We start from the raw sequence: 18,464 nt of genomic DNA on the forward strand, positions 1-18,464 counted from the left end.
CCAGAAAAAAAATAAACACTTGCGAAAAAGTAAAAAATGAATTTTAACATGGATACTTAGTAATTCAACATACTAATAAAACTTACATCTGCCATTTTTGGATTCCAGCCTCCATGGCCTTCTTGCATGGCTTTTAAAAGTTCAATTTCTAACACCACTTTAACTTTATCACCAACATTAAAAGTGTTTTTGTTTGTTTCACCACTCACTGCTATTGGATTCATCTCCAGTCTTTCTCCTGCAAGATAATACAAAACAGTAACATTTCAATAGCCTGCACACCCCTATTTCTAAATCAAATGGACTACTCCACCATTATGGTCCTAGGTCAATCTAAAATGTTAAGGGGTGCTAGCTGAAGTAAAGTTTCTTGCTTGCTCACAGTAAATTGTTGTCACATATCTCCACTATTTGACATTTACATATAATTTGCATAACATCTAGCAAATGTAACATTGTGTCAAAAAGTCAAATACTCATCCTAGCCATGTAGAAACCATATGGAATACATGCACAGCACTCTTGAAGTTCAACATTCATATTATAAATTTGACAAAGTCTTCCTTCCACTAGAAAGTTTATTATCTATTTAAACAATTTGCCCTGTCACCCGTGATTTTTTCTTGATTTTAACAAAGAATGGGTTTCAGTGCTCTTGAATACATGTACAGTAACATCAAAAGTATTTCCTAGACATATACTGGCTCTATATTATCTCTTCACAAACTTACCTAGTTTAGGTAGATGGTCTTTGTAATAGGGTCCACCTGGGGCGTCCTGAGTATATTTAATATCCACCTTGCCCTTGTGGCCTACCCTATAGACATTGGTAGAACCGTTAGACCATGTCACACTGGCCACACTTTTACCAGATTCAACATCCCAACCTCGGATATCTGTCACTCTGCCAGTTTTACCTTCACCTCCTATGAATGAAATGGAACAATCCATCAAAACAATAAGTGTAATTAATTAAAAGTGCAAATGTTGTAGATAATGCAGTCCAAAAAGATTACTACTGTCACCAACATTTTGTGATTATGAATGTAATTATTGTGCCAAAGGCATAGGGTCTATCCAGCTGCATCAACTTCATTAAATAATGATTTCTAATGATTCAAACAATTTATCATTTGTGACATAATAACGGAAGATATGATTTACATGACAACAGTGAAGTCACGCAACAGTGAATATTACATCAATATTCAATATTGTCATGCACACACGCACGGGCACACACACACGCACACATGCATGTGCGCACACACGCACATTAAGACACCAATATCTTACCATCTTGAGAACCCCAATCCCAGTCTGGTCCTCTGACAACACGTCCTCCAGGAAATATTCCTCTGGCTTGTACTTTGGCAGAACCAGTACGTTTTGGCATTTTCACCCTACATAGAAAAAATACGGCCTAGTTAGTATCCTAAATGATTCTCACCAAATTTTGTGGTCAAAATCTATTGTCAAACAGCACTATTAGTATTAGAGGCCAAACTATAAAATCTTTGATATATTGAGGAGAATGACTTTCCAACTGAAAGTTATCATTTTCTCCAAAGGTTCTATCAGAATGCATAATTCTTGTTACCTTTTCAATTTAAACTACAGCTAAAATGACGTAGGCTTGGTGTTTCACTCATGTGACATGACATTTACAGCTAAAATGATGTAGGCTTGTGTGTTCCACTCATGTGACATTACAGCTAAAATGATGTAGGCTTGGTGTTTCACTCATGTGACATGACATTTACAGCTAAAATGATGTAGGATTGGTGTTTTACTCATGTGACATGACATTTACAGCTAAAATGATGTACATGTAGGCTTGGTGTTTCACTCATTCAACATGACATTTATTTCACAACCTCAGACACCTTACAGCTAAAATGATGTTGGCTTGGTCTTTCACTCATGTAACATGACATTTAATACACACCCTCAGACAACTTACAGCTAAAATGATGTTGGCTTGGTGTTTCACTCATGGAACATGACATTTAATACACAACCTCAGACAACTTCTAATGCAAAAGAAACAGTTACATAGACACCATGCACAGTGGGGATGTAGAAGTAGTCAAGTTGAAATGTTGATTATCAGTTAGAAAATAAACATTTGCAGCCATTAAAATCATCAAGCAATGCAATGCTGATAATTTCAGATTGTGTCTATTTTAGTTTGACTATAGCTTGATTTCCTCAGTAGTAGTAACTACCTACCCGGCAGAGTTCTGAGTTACATATCTCATAAACGTATGGTTCGAGTCGTGCTTGTCTGTCATGTAACACTCTGTACAAAGGTCGTAGTCATAACACTCTGTACATTTCCACCTCATGCCCTGTATGCCATGTTTTTTACATACATCACAGATAATATTTGGGTGTTTGATACCTGCAAAGTATAGAAATAAAGACATCAGTACACAGTAAACAAATACTGTACATGTAATGTACATTTTTATATTGACGTACATTGTAGACTAGTCTGACTATTCTGAAAGCGGAAACAACAACTGAATCTTTCAAGTTAGTCGTTGACAACAAAGGTTTGCCGTACAAGTACAAAATAAGTTCCCATCTATAAATAAATCTTGTTTAGAAAGCTGTGTTTTACACATATCAAGGCCACGTGTGCGGTAGCTATAAATTAATATGAATCAGTGGGTGGTGGTTGTCTTAGTTTCAACATGAACTCTCTACTTTAATAACGAGAGTTATTATATTGCTAATGATGAAAATAATTATGTTTGATTCATGTGTTTCTAATATAGCAATATTGTGACAACCGATATTTAAGTACATGTATCTAGTGGCAAAGCCAATTAATTGTAAAGTTCAGAACACTGATGTAGGTACTACGTTCAGCATTCACATCGTTCATTCATAGCATGAATGTCTCTATCTTACAGACTAAACTGTAAACAAAGTCTTGCCAAAACTTTTTGAACAAATTCTTGCCTCTTCATAACTATTATTCAACACTTAAATCTATTTTAGACAGAAATAATAGGATTTATGTTAACCTATGACATCAAATTCAAACTACAGACAACAGTGACCAAATTGAGATATTCTAGGGAAAAGTTATATTTTCCCGCCAAAAAGAATTGGACAAATTCTTGTTTGCCTATAACTTTATTTTTTAAGGCAGAAACTGAAGGAGTTATATTAATCTATGAAATCATTTTCAAAGTGAAGTGGGACAGTTACCAAATTGTGATATTCTCATGAAATTTTTGATGTTCCTGCCAAAAGTACTTACAAAAATTCTTGTCTGTCCATAACTTTATTCAGTTTTTTAAATTTGTTCTGGACAGAAATTGAACGAGTTATGTTACCCTATCAAATAATATTCAAATAGTTGCCAGACAGTGACAAAATAAAGACATTTTCCTGAAAAATGACTATTTTCCATCAAAAAAAGTTCCAACAAATTCTTGTCTTTTTTCATTCAGCTGAAAAATATGATGTCCTGAGGGGTTTTGCCACTACTGATCTTTGACTCATAGTGACAAAGCCCCTTATGTCACTTGTATTTTTCTTGCCTGAACAAAGAAATATATTGGGAAATGATATCCAAGTACAAATAGTGTATTTCTTTAAGCTTGTATCTGACACAGTAGAATATTATGTGTATACCAATATACTGTAATAACACACGGAAGTATGGAATTATGTAAATCAATATCTGAACTAATTTTACAGGATTTGATTGATATGCAGTCGTTTGTTTTATCTGCATTTAAAATTATACCACTAAATAGTTTGAATTAGTTGAGTCAACATTACAAGTAATTTTTCAGTTTTGAGTTCATATTGCAGACAGTTTTGTACTCAATCACTTCAAAATATTATAAACCAACACGAAGTGTAATTGTATACATAATTGGCATTAATCAAAATGAAATTTGAGAGGTATTGAAAATGTCATCGACTTGTATTAAATACGACATCCAGTGAGTATATTAAAGATTAACCTATCTTAAAATGATTCTCGTATTAATTTACAAAAAATATGTACTCCCCTACTTAAAATGTAACATAAGTTGGGTTGACTTCTAAATCAAAATGCCAATTATAAACTTCAAAAGAACGCTGTACATACAAAGCATATCTGTAAATTATTGCGTATAAATATCATAGTATCAGTTGTAATTTTACATTAGTCTTCCAATTTATAAACTTCATACAATTACAAAGCATAGTGTGTTAATATCATTGAAAAGGTTGTACCATAATTTTAAGTACACCTTCTAATTTATAAACTTCAAATGAATACTGCACATAAAAAACATTCTGGAGATTAAAGTGTTAATATCTTTGAATCGGTTGTACTTTTCCGATTTCAAAACTGCAAAGAATACTGCACATAACCGACATTCTATAGATAAAGGTGTATAAATATCTTTGATTTAGTTCTAAATTTATTCATGTCTGGCCGTGGTGTCTGTTTCTATCTAATGTGTAAGTGCATTAGGACCTACTCAGCGTATCAGATGTAACGAAATAACGCACCAACATAGTAACATGCTTTTAATGGATCAAAATCACCTCAAAATTGAACGCAGTAAATGTAAGGACTCCACTACCTAATGACATTTTGATCTTCAAAGGTTGTCTGTAACCTTATCTAAGTGATGTCAAATGTTATTTGGCTCTGCTAACATCATCTATAAACGTGAATGAATCCATTATTTCAAAATTTAACTCTGAGCTTGCAATATTTCTCTCCTTATTGTGCTATATGCATACAAAATAAGCAAGAACAGACTGCATTTTTATTCATGAATTATTTTCCATGAATTTTCAATGCACTGAAGGTTATTATGGTTCAATTTCCAAAATGTATTTAATAAACAAAGAATATTAATTTTAAATAAATTATTAGCAGTAAATTATTTATCCATATCATCTGTGACTTGGTTTCATACACTGTGTGAATTTGTATAAAGCAGTGATTCATATTTATTGAGAACGAACAATGAACGAACATGAATTTTTGGTTGATATTTATTTTAGTTTAGTTTATTAGCTGAATCAATGTGCCAAAACAAAGCGGCATGAGAATGGAACCCTTTTGACTGGTAAATTCTGAGTAACCGCAAGTAATAAAGGGAAATTTATTTAATTTAAAATTAATACATTAACTTCCACAACTGGAGTGGTTAATAATATATGGCTGTATATTGCAGTCAGACTCAGATGCTTTATCTGTTAAAATAAAATGGAATCACAATGTGAAAAATTTTCTCTGAGCTAATTTCGAAGAGAGCAAAATAAATGTGTTCACATTTAGTTAATTCTGGAGACTTATCTTTATTTACTAATACAAAATATAGCTAAATTTTAATTATTCCTGGAATGGATGAAATACGGAATAGGGGTCAGGAAAGTAGGATGTCAGTTGGAAGGAGGAGGGAGGAAGGAAAGTCAGATATCAGCCGGCGAAGGGGAAGGGGAAGGGACCAGGAAAGTTGCATATCAACTGGGACAGAGGAAGGGCCTGGAAAGTTATCAGCCAGGGAAGTGGAAGGGACCAGGAAAGTTGCATATGAACTGGGAAAGGGGAGGGGACAAGAAAGTCAGATATCAGTTGGGGAAAGGGAGGGGACCAGGAAAGTTACATATCAACTGGGAAAGGGGAGGGGACAAGAAAGTCAGATATCAGTTGGGGAAAGGGAGGGGACCAGGAAAGTTACATATCAGCTGGAAGTACGAAACTCAGAGGGGCCAGAAAAGTCAGATATCATCAGCTGTATGACTTCATTTATCAGGCTATTTCAATCAATGTTAAAATATCAATAAACCTGCACTGTTTATGTTGTTGAATAGACTTCATCCCCCTGGCTACAAAAATGTATTCTATTCGTATGTAAATTTCCAATGACTTTCGGTATTGATTTCTTCAGCAACCAAATACACTGACAGATGTGTAAGTGTAGACTTGAGGCAATCACATCAACATTTCATGGTTAAATTGGACAAGTGGGATTCTCTCTCAAAAGTCTTTCTAAATTCTCGCTATCTGCAATACAATTCTATGCATCGCTAAGGAGTCAAATGGATCGCAGCCTCGCGACCGCGCTTGCATTTGTCAACACCTACACTTCTGGTCGCCTATGTCAATACACGTGAATGTTTCTTCCAAACAGTTTAATTTGTAACAAATAAGATAAACGCAAGTTTTAAGCTCATATAATTATGGAGGTGGGAAATTTAAATATGTACAGTATCTTTCCAGAGCAAAATTACGAGATGTCTACAACTGAAAATGGGAAAGAAACATTCCTGTGTATAAGCATAGCCGACCGGAAGTGTAGTTGTCGACATTAGAACGCGTTGTCGCGCGACTTCGTTCCATTTGACTCACAGTGATGTGTAGAATTGTATTGCAGGTAGTGAGAATTGTGTAAATATATTTTTACTGCGTAGTTCTGATATACATCTTTAGTAACCATGGCAACCTATTTAGTCTAGTTTCATCTTCCCAACAACTGATGATATCAAATTTCTACAACTTACCAATTGGAGCATTATCATATATAAGTAAATCATACGCTCCTTGGTATCCAACACGATAATTTGTTCTGGTCCCGGAATCCCACTGAACAACAACAGTCTTATCCGGTGAGGCTGTACTTCCGGCCTTGCCAATTTCTACTAAGGTACCGACGTGACCTTCCCCATCGTCTTGGTTACCCCACTTCCAGTCAGGACCACGCACAACTCTCAGACCTACGTCTATCATTATTATTATTCTTCTTTATTTATTTCTGCAAGACAAAAAATGTCATCCTTATTACTAAAACAGTACATACAAACTAATGTCTGTGTTCAAGTCATCATTCACAAATTTTATACCGTTCAATTCTTGTTATCTGTACTTAGTTTACCTCATCCTATAGGATCAAAACTGAAAATAGAATAAGGTTGACTCATTCTCTAAATGTACACATACATGTAGTACGTGTAATGCAAGTGTAGCATGCGTAGCAGAAGTCGTTCAAGAAATTATTTTTATGATGTGCCTAGGGAGTCAAAATCTATTTCACAATGCCTAGGGAGTCAAAATCTATTTCAAGAATTAGCTACAAACTCTATATGAAATTTGAGTTTCAAACACTTCCTTACATTTTAGTCTGACAGAATCTTCTATAATAAAGACATTACAACAGATTCCTACATGTAATTATGAATAATAAACTGAAGGACAATAATTTCTATATCTTTCATGGCATTCTTCTTTATAATCTATTTTTCCAAACACATAGTAATAAATTTTCACTCTAATAAATCAACTACTTTACTTGTCCAGCATTACTCACCCTGTCTTGAATTAAATATAAATTTAACGAAATATGAATATTATTATTATGAAAACATGAATCAAATATTATAACAGAACCCTGCGATGCATCTTGATGGTTGACGTGTTTCATTGTGACATACTTGGTTGGGGTATGTGTATGAGTGCTTGCTGTGTTCTCTACAGCTGTTCTTCACAATTGAAGCAAGTGAAAGTGCACAGAAAACAAAAAAGGCATAAGTGAGTAAAAGCATGAATAAAAAACTATAGGTATTTAATACATGCTTCAAGTATTTGTATGAGTGACATTCTCCCAAGCTAGTGTATAATCTTTGTACTGACGCGACACAAGCAGGGTGTGTGTGTGGGGGGGGGGGGGGGGGTGTCTTTTAAGGATTGCCGTAAAGACATAGTGGTTTCACAATGACGATGAGTGCCTACATCATTACATGCCGTGTTCTCCACACCTGTACAAAATGTACTTTCAAGCCAAGCAAATGAAAATGCTGCAGACAAGTAAGAGTGTAAACATATACCTATGTACCCACAACAGCACTTATACACACATGGTTCTTTCAATAAATATACCATCCCAAATAAGAAAATTCACAAAAACAAAACATGATTTTGTTTACATGAACATGTATAGAATACTTATGGAATCATTTGTATGCAGGTATACAATATTTTCCATAATGCACTTATTTGAAATACCTTGAATTAGTATGCGTATGTACCAATGTATGTAATCACTGATACACGAGTACCAAGTAATACATGTATAGTTTTGAATATAAAATAATAAATATGCGTATGTACCAATGTACGCAATCACTGATACACGAGTACCAAGTAATACATGTATAGTTTTGAAAATAAAGCAATAAATACATAAATTAATTATTTTAAACTGGAAATTTAAACTCATCCATTTCATCTAATATCAAAAAAAGAATATAATCTACAGAGAATACAGTTTATGACTTCAATAAATATTGTCATTGATATCATTTTTAATCATAAAACTGACTTAGGTATCAGTTCCTATTATGAACATAAACATAACTAGTATAGTACACATATCTAGCCCAGGGACATGTCTTTGTGTTACTGTTTGAATACTACACCAGTCCCATTACAGACCTTCTTGAGATAGTAACATCAAGACAAGTCTGTGAACTATTGAGAGATAACACAATGGCAAGTCTCTGGCCTACGGTAGACAACTTCTTGAGATAGTAACATCAAGACAAGTGAGCTTCTTGTGATAGTAACACCAAGACAAGTCTCTGGGTTGGAAAACTTCTTGAGAGTGACATTAAAGACAACAGTCTCTGGGGCAGGAGAGCTTCTTGAGATAGTAACACCAAGACAAGTCTCTGGGGCAGGAGAGCTTCTTGAGACTACATCGTAACATGTAAAACCGAAACAAGTCTCTACTATACTAGGCTCGAGAGCTTACATACCACCGTACATGTACACGCATTCCCAGCATCAAACAGATCAGATGTCAGACAACATGCCATGTGCTCCTTTAACTAACAAAAGCTGTTATCTGTCTTTCCTGACAAATTTATTCAAATTGGTAAAGATGAAATAAAAGAGACAATAAATTACTCTATATCTCATGTCATATTTATGTGATTTACATAACAAAAGAAAAATGATACATCATTGCCACATGTTAATTATTCATGATGGTTTGGTTCAATCCAGGATTAATCTCAAATACAATGTGACATCTGATATTTTTTATATAACAGTAATACAATGTTATGTATGCCACATATGTTGTAGCTGGAATGAAAACTAATATTGTATTGAAAATCATATGATATGGAAATATAACCATAATAACTTTACATGTATATATCATGATAAGTACTGGACTGATACTTCTATGTTTTGTTAATACAGTGTTACAGATTTGTACTACTACATTTTGCTACATTGCTACAAACTAGTACTACATGTACTGCATTTTGCTAAACTGTTACAAACTAGTACTAATTCATTTTGCTATACTGTTACAAACTAGTACTACTTCTACTACATTTTGCTACATTGTTACAGACTAGTACTACATGTACTGCATTTTGCTACACTGTTACAAACTAGTACTACTTCATTTTGCAATACTGTTACAAACTAGTACTACCCAGGTACTACATTTTACTACATTGCTACAAACTAGTACTACACTGCATTGTGCTACTGTTACAAACCAGTACTGCTTCATTTTGCTACACTGTTACAAACTAGTACTACTTCATTTTGCTACATTGTTACAAACTGCTACAGCATTTTGTTGCATTGTTACAGACTAGTATTACTGCATTTTGCTACATTGTTACATATAATATTTGTACTAAGAAACTCTTTCATTTTGAATCTCCGTTTTTTTCTTCTGTTTTCCCCTAACTGTGTGACAATGGGAGGATATCCAAATTTGTTTAAAATTTATATTTAGTCTCTTGAATCACCAGAAATGATTCTACACTTTTGTCAACAACCAAACAGCAAGTCGTCCGGATTTCAATATCAGACATGTTAATAAGAACTGTTACTGTGCACCCTTCCCCTAGTTTTTCACATATTGTACAACAAGCCTTATCAAAATATTTAAATAATGTGGCAAAAACTTTACAATACATTACTCACTGTGGTAACAAACTCTAGCAAAAAGACTGCATGATATCCCCTTCCTGCATATATAAAATATCTGGTCAACTTCCTTTTCTATGTAAGACTGATCTGAATACAAATATTTTGAGAGGTTTTTTGACACTGAAGGGCTCAAACAATACAGGTCAGTCAACCTTTTTTAATGACCTTACATGTACAGTGAAGTGCTAACAACTACATTGGTAGATAGGTATTTTTGCTAAGTTTTAGGATTTCCTGAATCAGAGGGAAGTATCTGGTAAAACTTATATTTAAATACGTTATCATAACCCTCGTAAAATGACTAGAGATTGGGAACTTAGGTACAGCTTTTACCTACTCACTAACCCTATCAAAATACTGGCAGGGATGGATAGTCAAATGGATAGATTTTACCTACATGTACTTGCTGCTCCTACGAAAAACAATGTTGATTGATTTACATATAACTGTGTCTGGAACCTTTGTACATGTATACAAAGTCGTTCATTCGCTTAAACTTCAATCCTACAATTGACCAATTTCCACCAAAAGGAAGTTCCAAACATGGTAGATCTACCAGTACATGTAAAGTATACATGTAAATTCCTTAAGCCTAGGGCTTTAATTATCTTGAGAAATCCCCATAAAGGGACACGATACAACCAAAAGTGTACTTTGTTTTACTCCTTGCCAGATTAATCTAAATGAAACTAGACTGACACAATTCCTACCATACACATCTATACTAGCCACTATACAATACTATTGTTCCCTTTGGAACCAATGCGGTCAGAGGTTACCATAATTCATACTAATTTGTCACCTAGAGTTATAGTACCATATTGTTGAAATATCTATTAATTGACATAATTTATTATATGTGAATTACAGTGTCAATAACTCATCCGTGTCCTGAAAACCATTAAGAGTTCCAATCATAATCAGAAGACGCTGTCGGAATACAAATTTAGTCTGAATATAATATACACCGACACAATGTAAACTACCAACTTTCCACCATGGAATCTCTGTTATACATGATGTTAGATACGTTTGATGCCGACTTGACCTGAAGAGGGTTAAAAGCCAACTTTGGATAAGGATTGAAATTTCTGCATGAATTTGAAGTCTTATTTTTTCTATCTTCAGTCAGATTTGTTTTACATAATTAGCATAAAAATAGAGGTGATCAACATTCGTTGTCTACGATGTGAAACTTCTACAAAGTACAACTGTTTGTACACCACGTATGTCTGACTATCCATATAGTCTAGTTCCTATACGATGTGTTACGATTACTACGATCATCTCCACTCACGTATAGGGAAAGTCTTTATTCTAGCACAGAAATCTGTGCTACCTTCGACTGCGTTCATATAAAGGTGACGACATTGTCACTGGGTGAAGGGTAAACTATTTTTTGTTTCAGTAACTGTACTTTTTTTACTATTGTAACCTTTCACCAGAAACATTACAATCCTTAAGTTCTGATCAGGTAACCAACCACCTCTTGACCATTTACTGATGTACATTGTACATGTATGTGTACACTAGCTTGATATCCATTTGTAAACAATCATACTCTGCCCGTACCTCAGTTACTCAGGTATGGGCCCAATTACTTGCATGTCATTACCTGTAATTTATAGGATGTTGAGACAACATGCAGCGTTGTATTGCCTTGAAGTACAAATAAGTTCAAAACATACATAAAAAGTATGAAATATATTACTCAAGATGAAGCATCTATGATCTAGGGCATTTGTAAATCATGCACGTTCTAACATCAACTGTTTTCTGACACTAAAACTGTAGAGTAAAAGAAAACCATTTAATATACACTGATATACAGATGTACATTCAATACTACTCACTAAAGGAAAATTTCTCATTCTATTTAGCCCTTGGAGAAACAGTAATAGCACTTGATATAAATTACATGTACCATTACGGCTACATACAGCTGGGCCTGGAGGACATAAATGTAAACTACAAATTATCTATCAGTCTGGTGCTGTCAAGTTGTGACTCAATTCTATAATCGACTCAGCTCAGTATAAAACTTCACCACTGTTCACTGTTTCAATTTTTTACTGATTATTGGACATACAATTTCAATTTTTTTAATGAAAAAACATATTTTAAGCAAAATAAATCCAAAATAAATCCTGCAATTCCTGTCAACACTTCCTACATTGTACACTCAGCATGATCAAATTGAAACATTACAATATTCATAATACATATTTCTCACTCTTTTTAACATAGAATCATCAATGTCCAAGGACGAATACATTTCTATTAGTCATTAATATCGACATATTTGTCACCCTTTCCCAGCTAACCTAATTACCGATGGTTTTTATCCAACCAATCAGTAATTAAATTTCAGTTGGTATTTCATTTCAATGATGAATGAATACCATTCACATGACTGTTCAAATTTGCATTCACGGCAGACATTTTTAGCGATAGTTTGACTGATGGATGCCAGACCGTTATCAAATACGATGAACCCCGATAGTTCAACTGCTATCCCTATTGGCTCATTAACAGGAAATGTTGGAAATTGAAAATTGATTTGCCTCTCAGATATTCTTTCTAGTATCAGACACATCACAGTAATTTCAGAATAGCAGCTATACAATATGTCTATGTAAACATTACATATTACTGTGCCTAAATTGTCAATATCCACTACAAACATCCCAATCTACCTTGTTAAATTTAATATATCACCAGTTGTCATATTTATGACTTAAAATTCAATATTTCATATCTCATATGTCATATTTACAATACATACAATAATTTCTACTGAATAGACATGTACACCAAATGGGGAACATCAGTGCAGAAAATAAAAAGGCACCTTCATTTAGCTTTGTGTTTCTGGAGTCATTTTATGAATTACTTTTGTTATTCAGATATGATAATATTTTTTATTTATTTTGCTTTTTATTTATTTTTTTTTTTTTAGGTATGTACAGAACGCAGGACAGGTGTCAATATCATTAATGTCAAACAGTGATGCAATATGAGTAATGGTTTGCATAATATTGAAAACAAGCCTGCAACAGTCTGTCCTACATCACCGTTCAGGTCTTCAGCTAATCCCGAATATTCTTATCCTATGATCTTGGATTAGCATTACAACCACATAGAATCATTGTTTAGATATGGGCCAACTTTTTCTAGAGTTTCTGCCAAATAAGCCACATGGAATCATTGTTTTGTTATGGACCAACTTTTTCTAGAGTTTCTGCCAAATAAGCCACATGGAATCATTGTTTTGTTATAGCCCAACTTTTTCTACATAGTTTCTGCCAAATAAGCCACATGGAATCATTGTTTTGTTATGGACTTTTTCTATAGTTTCTGCCAAATAAGCCACATGGAATCATTGTTTTGTTATGGACTTTTTCTATAGTTTCTGCCAAATAAGCCACATGGAATCATTGTTTTGCTCTGGACCAACTTTTTCTATTATAGTTTCTGCCAAACGAGCCACATATTTCCTATAGTTTATTCACTTTTTACACCTCAATGTTAATCATAATCCAATTCCAAAGTGGGCTTTTAATCCCAAATATTTGGATTCCACATTCTTGGATTAGTATTATCTCATTACTGGAGTCATAAGGATTACGTAGAATCATTATTTTGTTTTGGATTAACTTTTTCTATACCTGTGCCAGACAACTGATTTTCACACCTAAACTGTAATCCTGCAATTTAATTGGACATCAAACCTTTACACGAAAACACAAGTTAAATCCCACACAGCATCAAGCCTTGAGGAACTGGGGTATAATTACCCAATTACTAACATGACAATAATACTTCACATATGGCTGTAAGACCTACGTGTACATGACTGGACATGTACACACATTTGTGTTTTTTTGCTCCAATGTCGACGATCTATAGAACACCAGAGACAAACTGGCTCGACAGAACAACAATGTCAAGCCCGATAGCCAAGTGGATGGGCTATTGAAAACTCTACATCATAAGCAGTGTAAATGTAACAAGGGTGCTATGCCCTTCGATGATTTGTGACTGCCCTCTTGATGATACAACACTGCATGTTATGCAAACATGTCATCAAACCAGACCGACGATTTTCCCTTCGAGGTCCGAAACCAACAAATCAAGAAGTGTTACAAGTCCTTGAGCCCTGTTGTTAAAAAATTCTAGGGAGAACCCCTGGAGCATAAAATGATAGCTTACTTCCCTACCTTCAGATCAGACTACGACAGCGTTCTTCCTGAATGAGGGACAAATGAGGGAACAAGTGTACTTAGCCCTCTTGTAATCTCTGTACACCACTATAGCTAAAAGGAAAACTCCACTTCAAACCGTTTCTCACTATCATTGAAAATGGTATGAAAACAGAGACTGAAGAGTTTCTAGTCTCTGTCTGTAAATATTTAATGCCTCATCCCAAGGAGAGGGTGCACTCCCCTCCTGGCTCCAACTAGGAGGCACTGAAGCAGTCAACAAATGTAACTCTCCGAGCACTTGTGCACAGTGTACTATGGGAAACTTCCAAGTGTGTCCTTGAACACTGGACACATACCTATTATTCACAGACACACCATGAACAATTCCCCTCAAGATACTTGCATCGGAGCCCCTTCAGTCTACTGTACAATGAACTCTCCATATCAGTAACAGATGAATGGACGAGATGACAGAGACAGACACATTAATTTTGTTGCTAGACATGACAAACTACCTTTTCTTTTCAGAGTCTGTCTTTAACTCGTTTCATGCTAGAAACACGTGTACATGTATTAAAGTACACAAATTCAAACACTTAACTTTAGGAATTGTTTACACATATCATTTTTTAAGTTCAAAGTCTTAAATAAATGAATCAAAACACATTATTTCTGAATTCTCAAAGTTAGATAAACAAAGTTTTAGTTTTTCACTTTTTTAGTCACAATAGGAGATTTTAGATGTACAGAAATAATGTGTTACATACATTAATTCATTTGTAAATGTAAGAAGTTTTGGGTCATAAAAGTGATATGTGGAACATATCACTAAAATTGAACAATGGTGTGTGTGTGTGTGTGTGTGTGCTGTATGTATGTATGTATGTATGTATGTATGTATGTATGTATGTATGTATGTATGTATGTATGTATGTATGTATGTATGTACGTATGTATGTATGTGCGGTATGTATGTATTTATGTATGTGCGTATGTATGTATGTATGTATGTATGTGTGTATGTATGTATGTATGTGTGTGTATGTATGTATGTATGCATGTATGTATGTATGTGTGTATGTATGTATGTATGTATGTATGCATGTATGTATGTATGTGTGTATGTATGTATGCATGCATGTGTGTGTGTATGTATGTATGTATGTATGTATGTATGTATGTATGTATGTATGTATGTATGTATGTATGTATGTATGTATGTATGTATGTATGTATGTATGTATATATTATTATGTATGTATACGAATGTACATACGTACAAGTATGTATATGTATGTATGTAAATCTGCATTTCATATAATTATGGGAGGGTTTTTAAATTTTCAAACTCAGTATGCAAATTTGCTGATCAAATTAAAATTAATCCAGTAAGAAAGTCATGTCTAGTTAATATTCATAATTATCTATATCTATCATAGCATGTCATTAATATTTCAATCGTCACTTTCAGCACTTTTGTACAAATCATTACCATACCACAATGAGATTATGTTGAAAAAATTGATTGACAACCAATGTGTCGTAATTCTGCATTTTTATCAGTCGTTTGTGATTTTATGGTGCTTTTGTGGTGTCTTTTTCTGTATTTGAGTGTTTTTTTAGCAACGCCAAGGCACATTCCTCTCGATTCTAACGATTGGCAATAAAGAATATTATTATTATTATTATTATTATGTCAGAATGCCTCATAGCATCTATAGTCGACTGATTACATGGTCATTTTTCAAACATAAATGCTACAACATCCATAATTTTTATTTCTGATGGCCTTAGCTAGTCTCAATGCTTAGTTCTCATGGCTGCAGGATGTTTACAGTAATCACATGAAAATGATCAAAATATGCTAATTAGGCAATTAGTATGCATACATTTGAAACAAACTTCATTGTTTAACCTAAGCACTACATGTATGTCTCGTATACATAATGGAAGCATATTGCAATATACACAAACTCTCCACATAATTCATAGAAATGCAAAGAACGTGTATGTTTTTAACACTGAATAGTATTTTCATTACAAGCTAGTAGGTGGCCAATTTGAATAATCCGGGGATCTTTTCCCAAGCTCAGTCACAGAAAATGATATCTACCACATATTGTTAGCTCTAGGGTGAGGCCATACAGGGTTGTATGTCTCCATACCTTCTCTTTCACTTTGCAGTGAACACAGAAAAGAAAAAGAATAGCAGCAATTAGTCTCATTATGTTATTCAATTATACCACCTAGCACTCCTGGAGACATCCATACAACTCAAAACTGAAGTAGCTATTACCAACAGTAAGGTTTTCTCTTTTGCATTGCCATCTTGAAAACTTATTGGTCCTCTGAGGATATGTAGTTTACAACTCACAAAAGTCCAAGCAACACAACTACACAAATACAAATATAAATACACTTAGAACACAAATACAACTTAGCATTGATTTAACAATCTGACGGGACAAAACTCTTGCTGTAACGAACTTTGGAGTATTTTTACTTGGAAAGAAGGAGAACGTTGGCTTTCTACACTCATATTAGAATGGCTCCAGTCAGACTACATATGACACTTGCTATTGATGACACCCACAGAGAAACATATGGCTATGTTTGAAATGATCCAAATATTGACAAGTTGTTTATAGTTCCATCCCTAACACAAACACACATGTACTATTATCTTTATGATGCATATAATCAATTAGGGGGCCCATAGTTTTCAAAACCATATCTTTTACAACCATTAACATTTCCTGACATATTACATTTAAAATAATTGAAATTTCTGGGCTTGATTCCATTACTAACATATTTATCATATGTATTACCAATTGATTGTACATTGCAGGAGTCAGTCAGATCACATGAGGAGAGTTAGTAGGAGATGGGCTCAGTTGAGGGAGGGGGGGCACAGTTGAGAGAGTTAGTGGAAGAGAAAGCTCAGTTGCAGGGGGGGCACAGTTAAGAGTTAGTGGGAGGGGGAGGCTCAGCTGAGGGGGATTGGGGGCTACCTTCCTCAGTTACACCAACTGAGTCCACCTCAGAATCAGTAATTCGATATTCAGCAATTGTAAAGACAATTTTAATTTAGCAAATAATCGTCATTGTAATATTATACACATCTTATCTAGGCCACTGGGATCCAAATGACACAATTTATAATGCATAATTTACAATAGTATCTCCTTTAGGATTTTGTTAATCAGGAATTGACAGTTATCACAAATATAGTACTCAGATAGAGTTACACACTATGGAAGAAAGTTGATCATTTTTTGGTGTGTTTTTTTTAAAATTTCTCTTGATATATATACAACCAGATTTCAATCATCGCCTCTATAATTTAAATCTTAATGGTCAAGTCCAGTATAGGATTAAAGTTTTGATGTGAATAAGAGCTATGGTCTATGTCACTGATCTGTGTCGACGACAACGCTGGCCTAAAGGCTATATTCAGACTACAGCTATCGTAAACACAGATCAGCAATGTAGACTGTATGTATTTTGATAAGTTCCGCCGATGAGAGAACCTGGTAATGAAACCATGGCCTTGAAGGCAAAATACAGGGTTTAATTTACTGTATATGCATAAAACTGACTATAACATAGGAAACACATAATGTAATAAGTTTGTGAGAAATTCTGTCATTCCATGCCATGTATTTGGAATGTGGATAACAAGACTGAATAAAGTTAGTCAAACATAAATTTTGGTGTACAGCAGGTAGATGTATCTGTAATATAAAATACTGAACTCTGTTACGAGAACTCTCAGCCAATTTGACAAACCACAGATACACAGCTATGTCTAGTCATCTAACAGAATTCATTTTCCCCTAGACTCTAGCCTAAATCCCCTTAGACCTTATTAGTGGTGATATACAGGAAACTTCATTCACGTAAAATTTTGACCCACACCACAATTTTCATCTTTTGAGAGGGCATGCTGACAGTATATCCTTACAAATGTATATACATGTCATCAATATGGCCATGACCTGAACTATGAAGTGGCCATGTTGTTGTGAAATTACCTGTCAAGATGACAAGTATACATTCACTTTTTAGATTCCACTAAACTCATAAGTTTGTAAATGACTCTCTTTACATTCATAGTTCAAAAGTGTAATTTATCATCACACTACTTCATTTTGTACTTGACTGCAGCGATATTTAAACTCAATTAAGACCTCCTAAACCGGAATATGTCCTTTGATAAAGTCAAGGTCTCCGGTTCACTCTCTGTTCCACTAATCTGTAAACAACCTCTA

General features: G+C 34.3%; 1 protein-coding gene across 1 annotated transcript in view; it reads right to left on the reverse strand.

Moving 5' to 3' along the window:
* LOC144451176 (E3 ubiquitin-protein ligase MIB2-like) overlaps positions 1-18,464 on the reverse strand; it is a 45,348-nt gene that overhangs the window by 20,320 nt on the left and 6,564 nt on the right. The window contains exons 2-6 of the mRNA XM_078141973.1: positions 6,535-6,785; positions 2,233-2,404; positions 1,297-1,403; positions 732-926; positions 87-238 (exon numbers count right to left, since the gene is read on the reverse strand). Coding sequence (XP_077998099.1) covers positions 87-238; positions 732-926; positions 1,297-1,403; positions 2,233-2,404; positions 6,535-6,760 — 852 coding nt within the window. The 5' untranslated portion in view covers positions 6,761-6,785. The remainder of the gene's footprint in view (positions 1-86; positions 239-731; positions 927-1,296; positions 1,404-2,232; positions 2,405-6,534; positions 6,786-18,464) is intronic.

This window comes from Glandiceps talaboti, chromosome 21, assembly GCF_964340395.1.
Source record: "Glandiceps talaboti chromosome 21, keGlaTala1.1, whole genome shotgun sequence".
Taxonomy (NCBI): domain Eukaryota; kingdom Metazoa; phylum Hemichordata; class Enteropneusta; family Spengelidae; genus Glandiceps; species Glandiceps talaboti.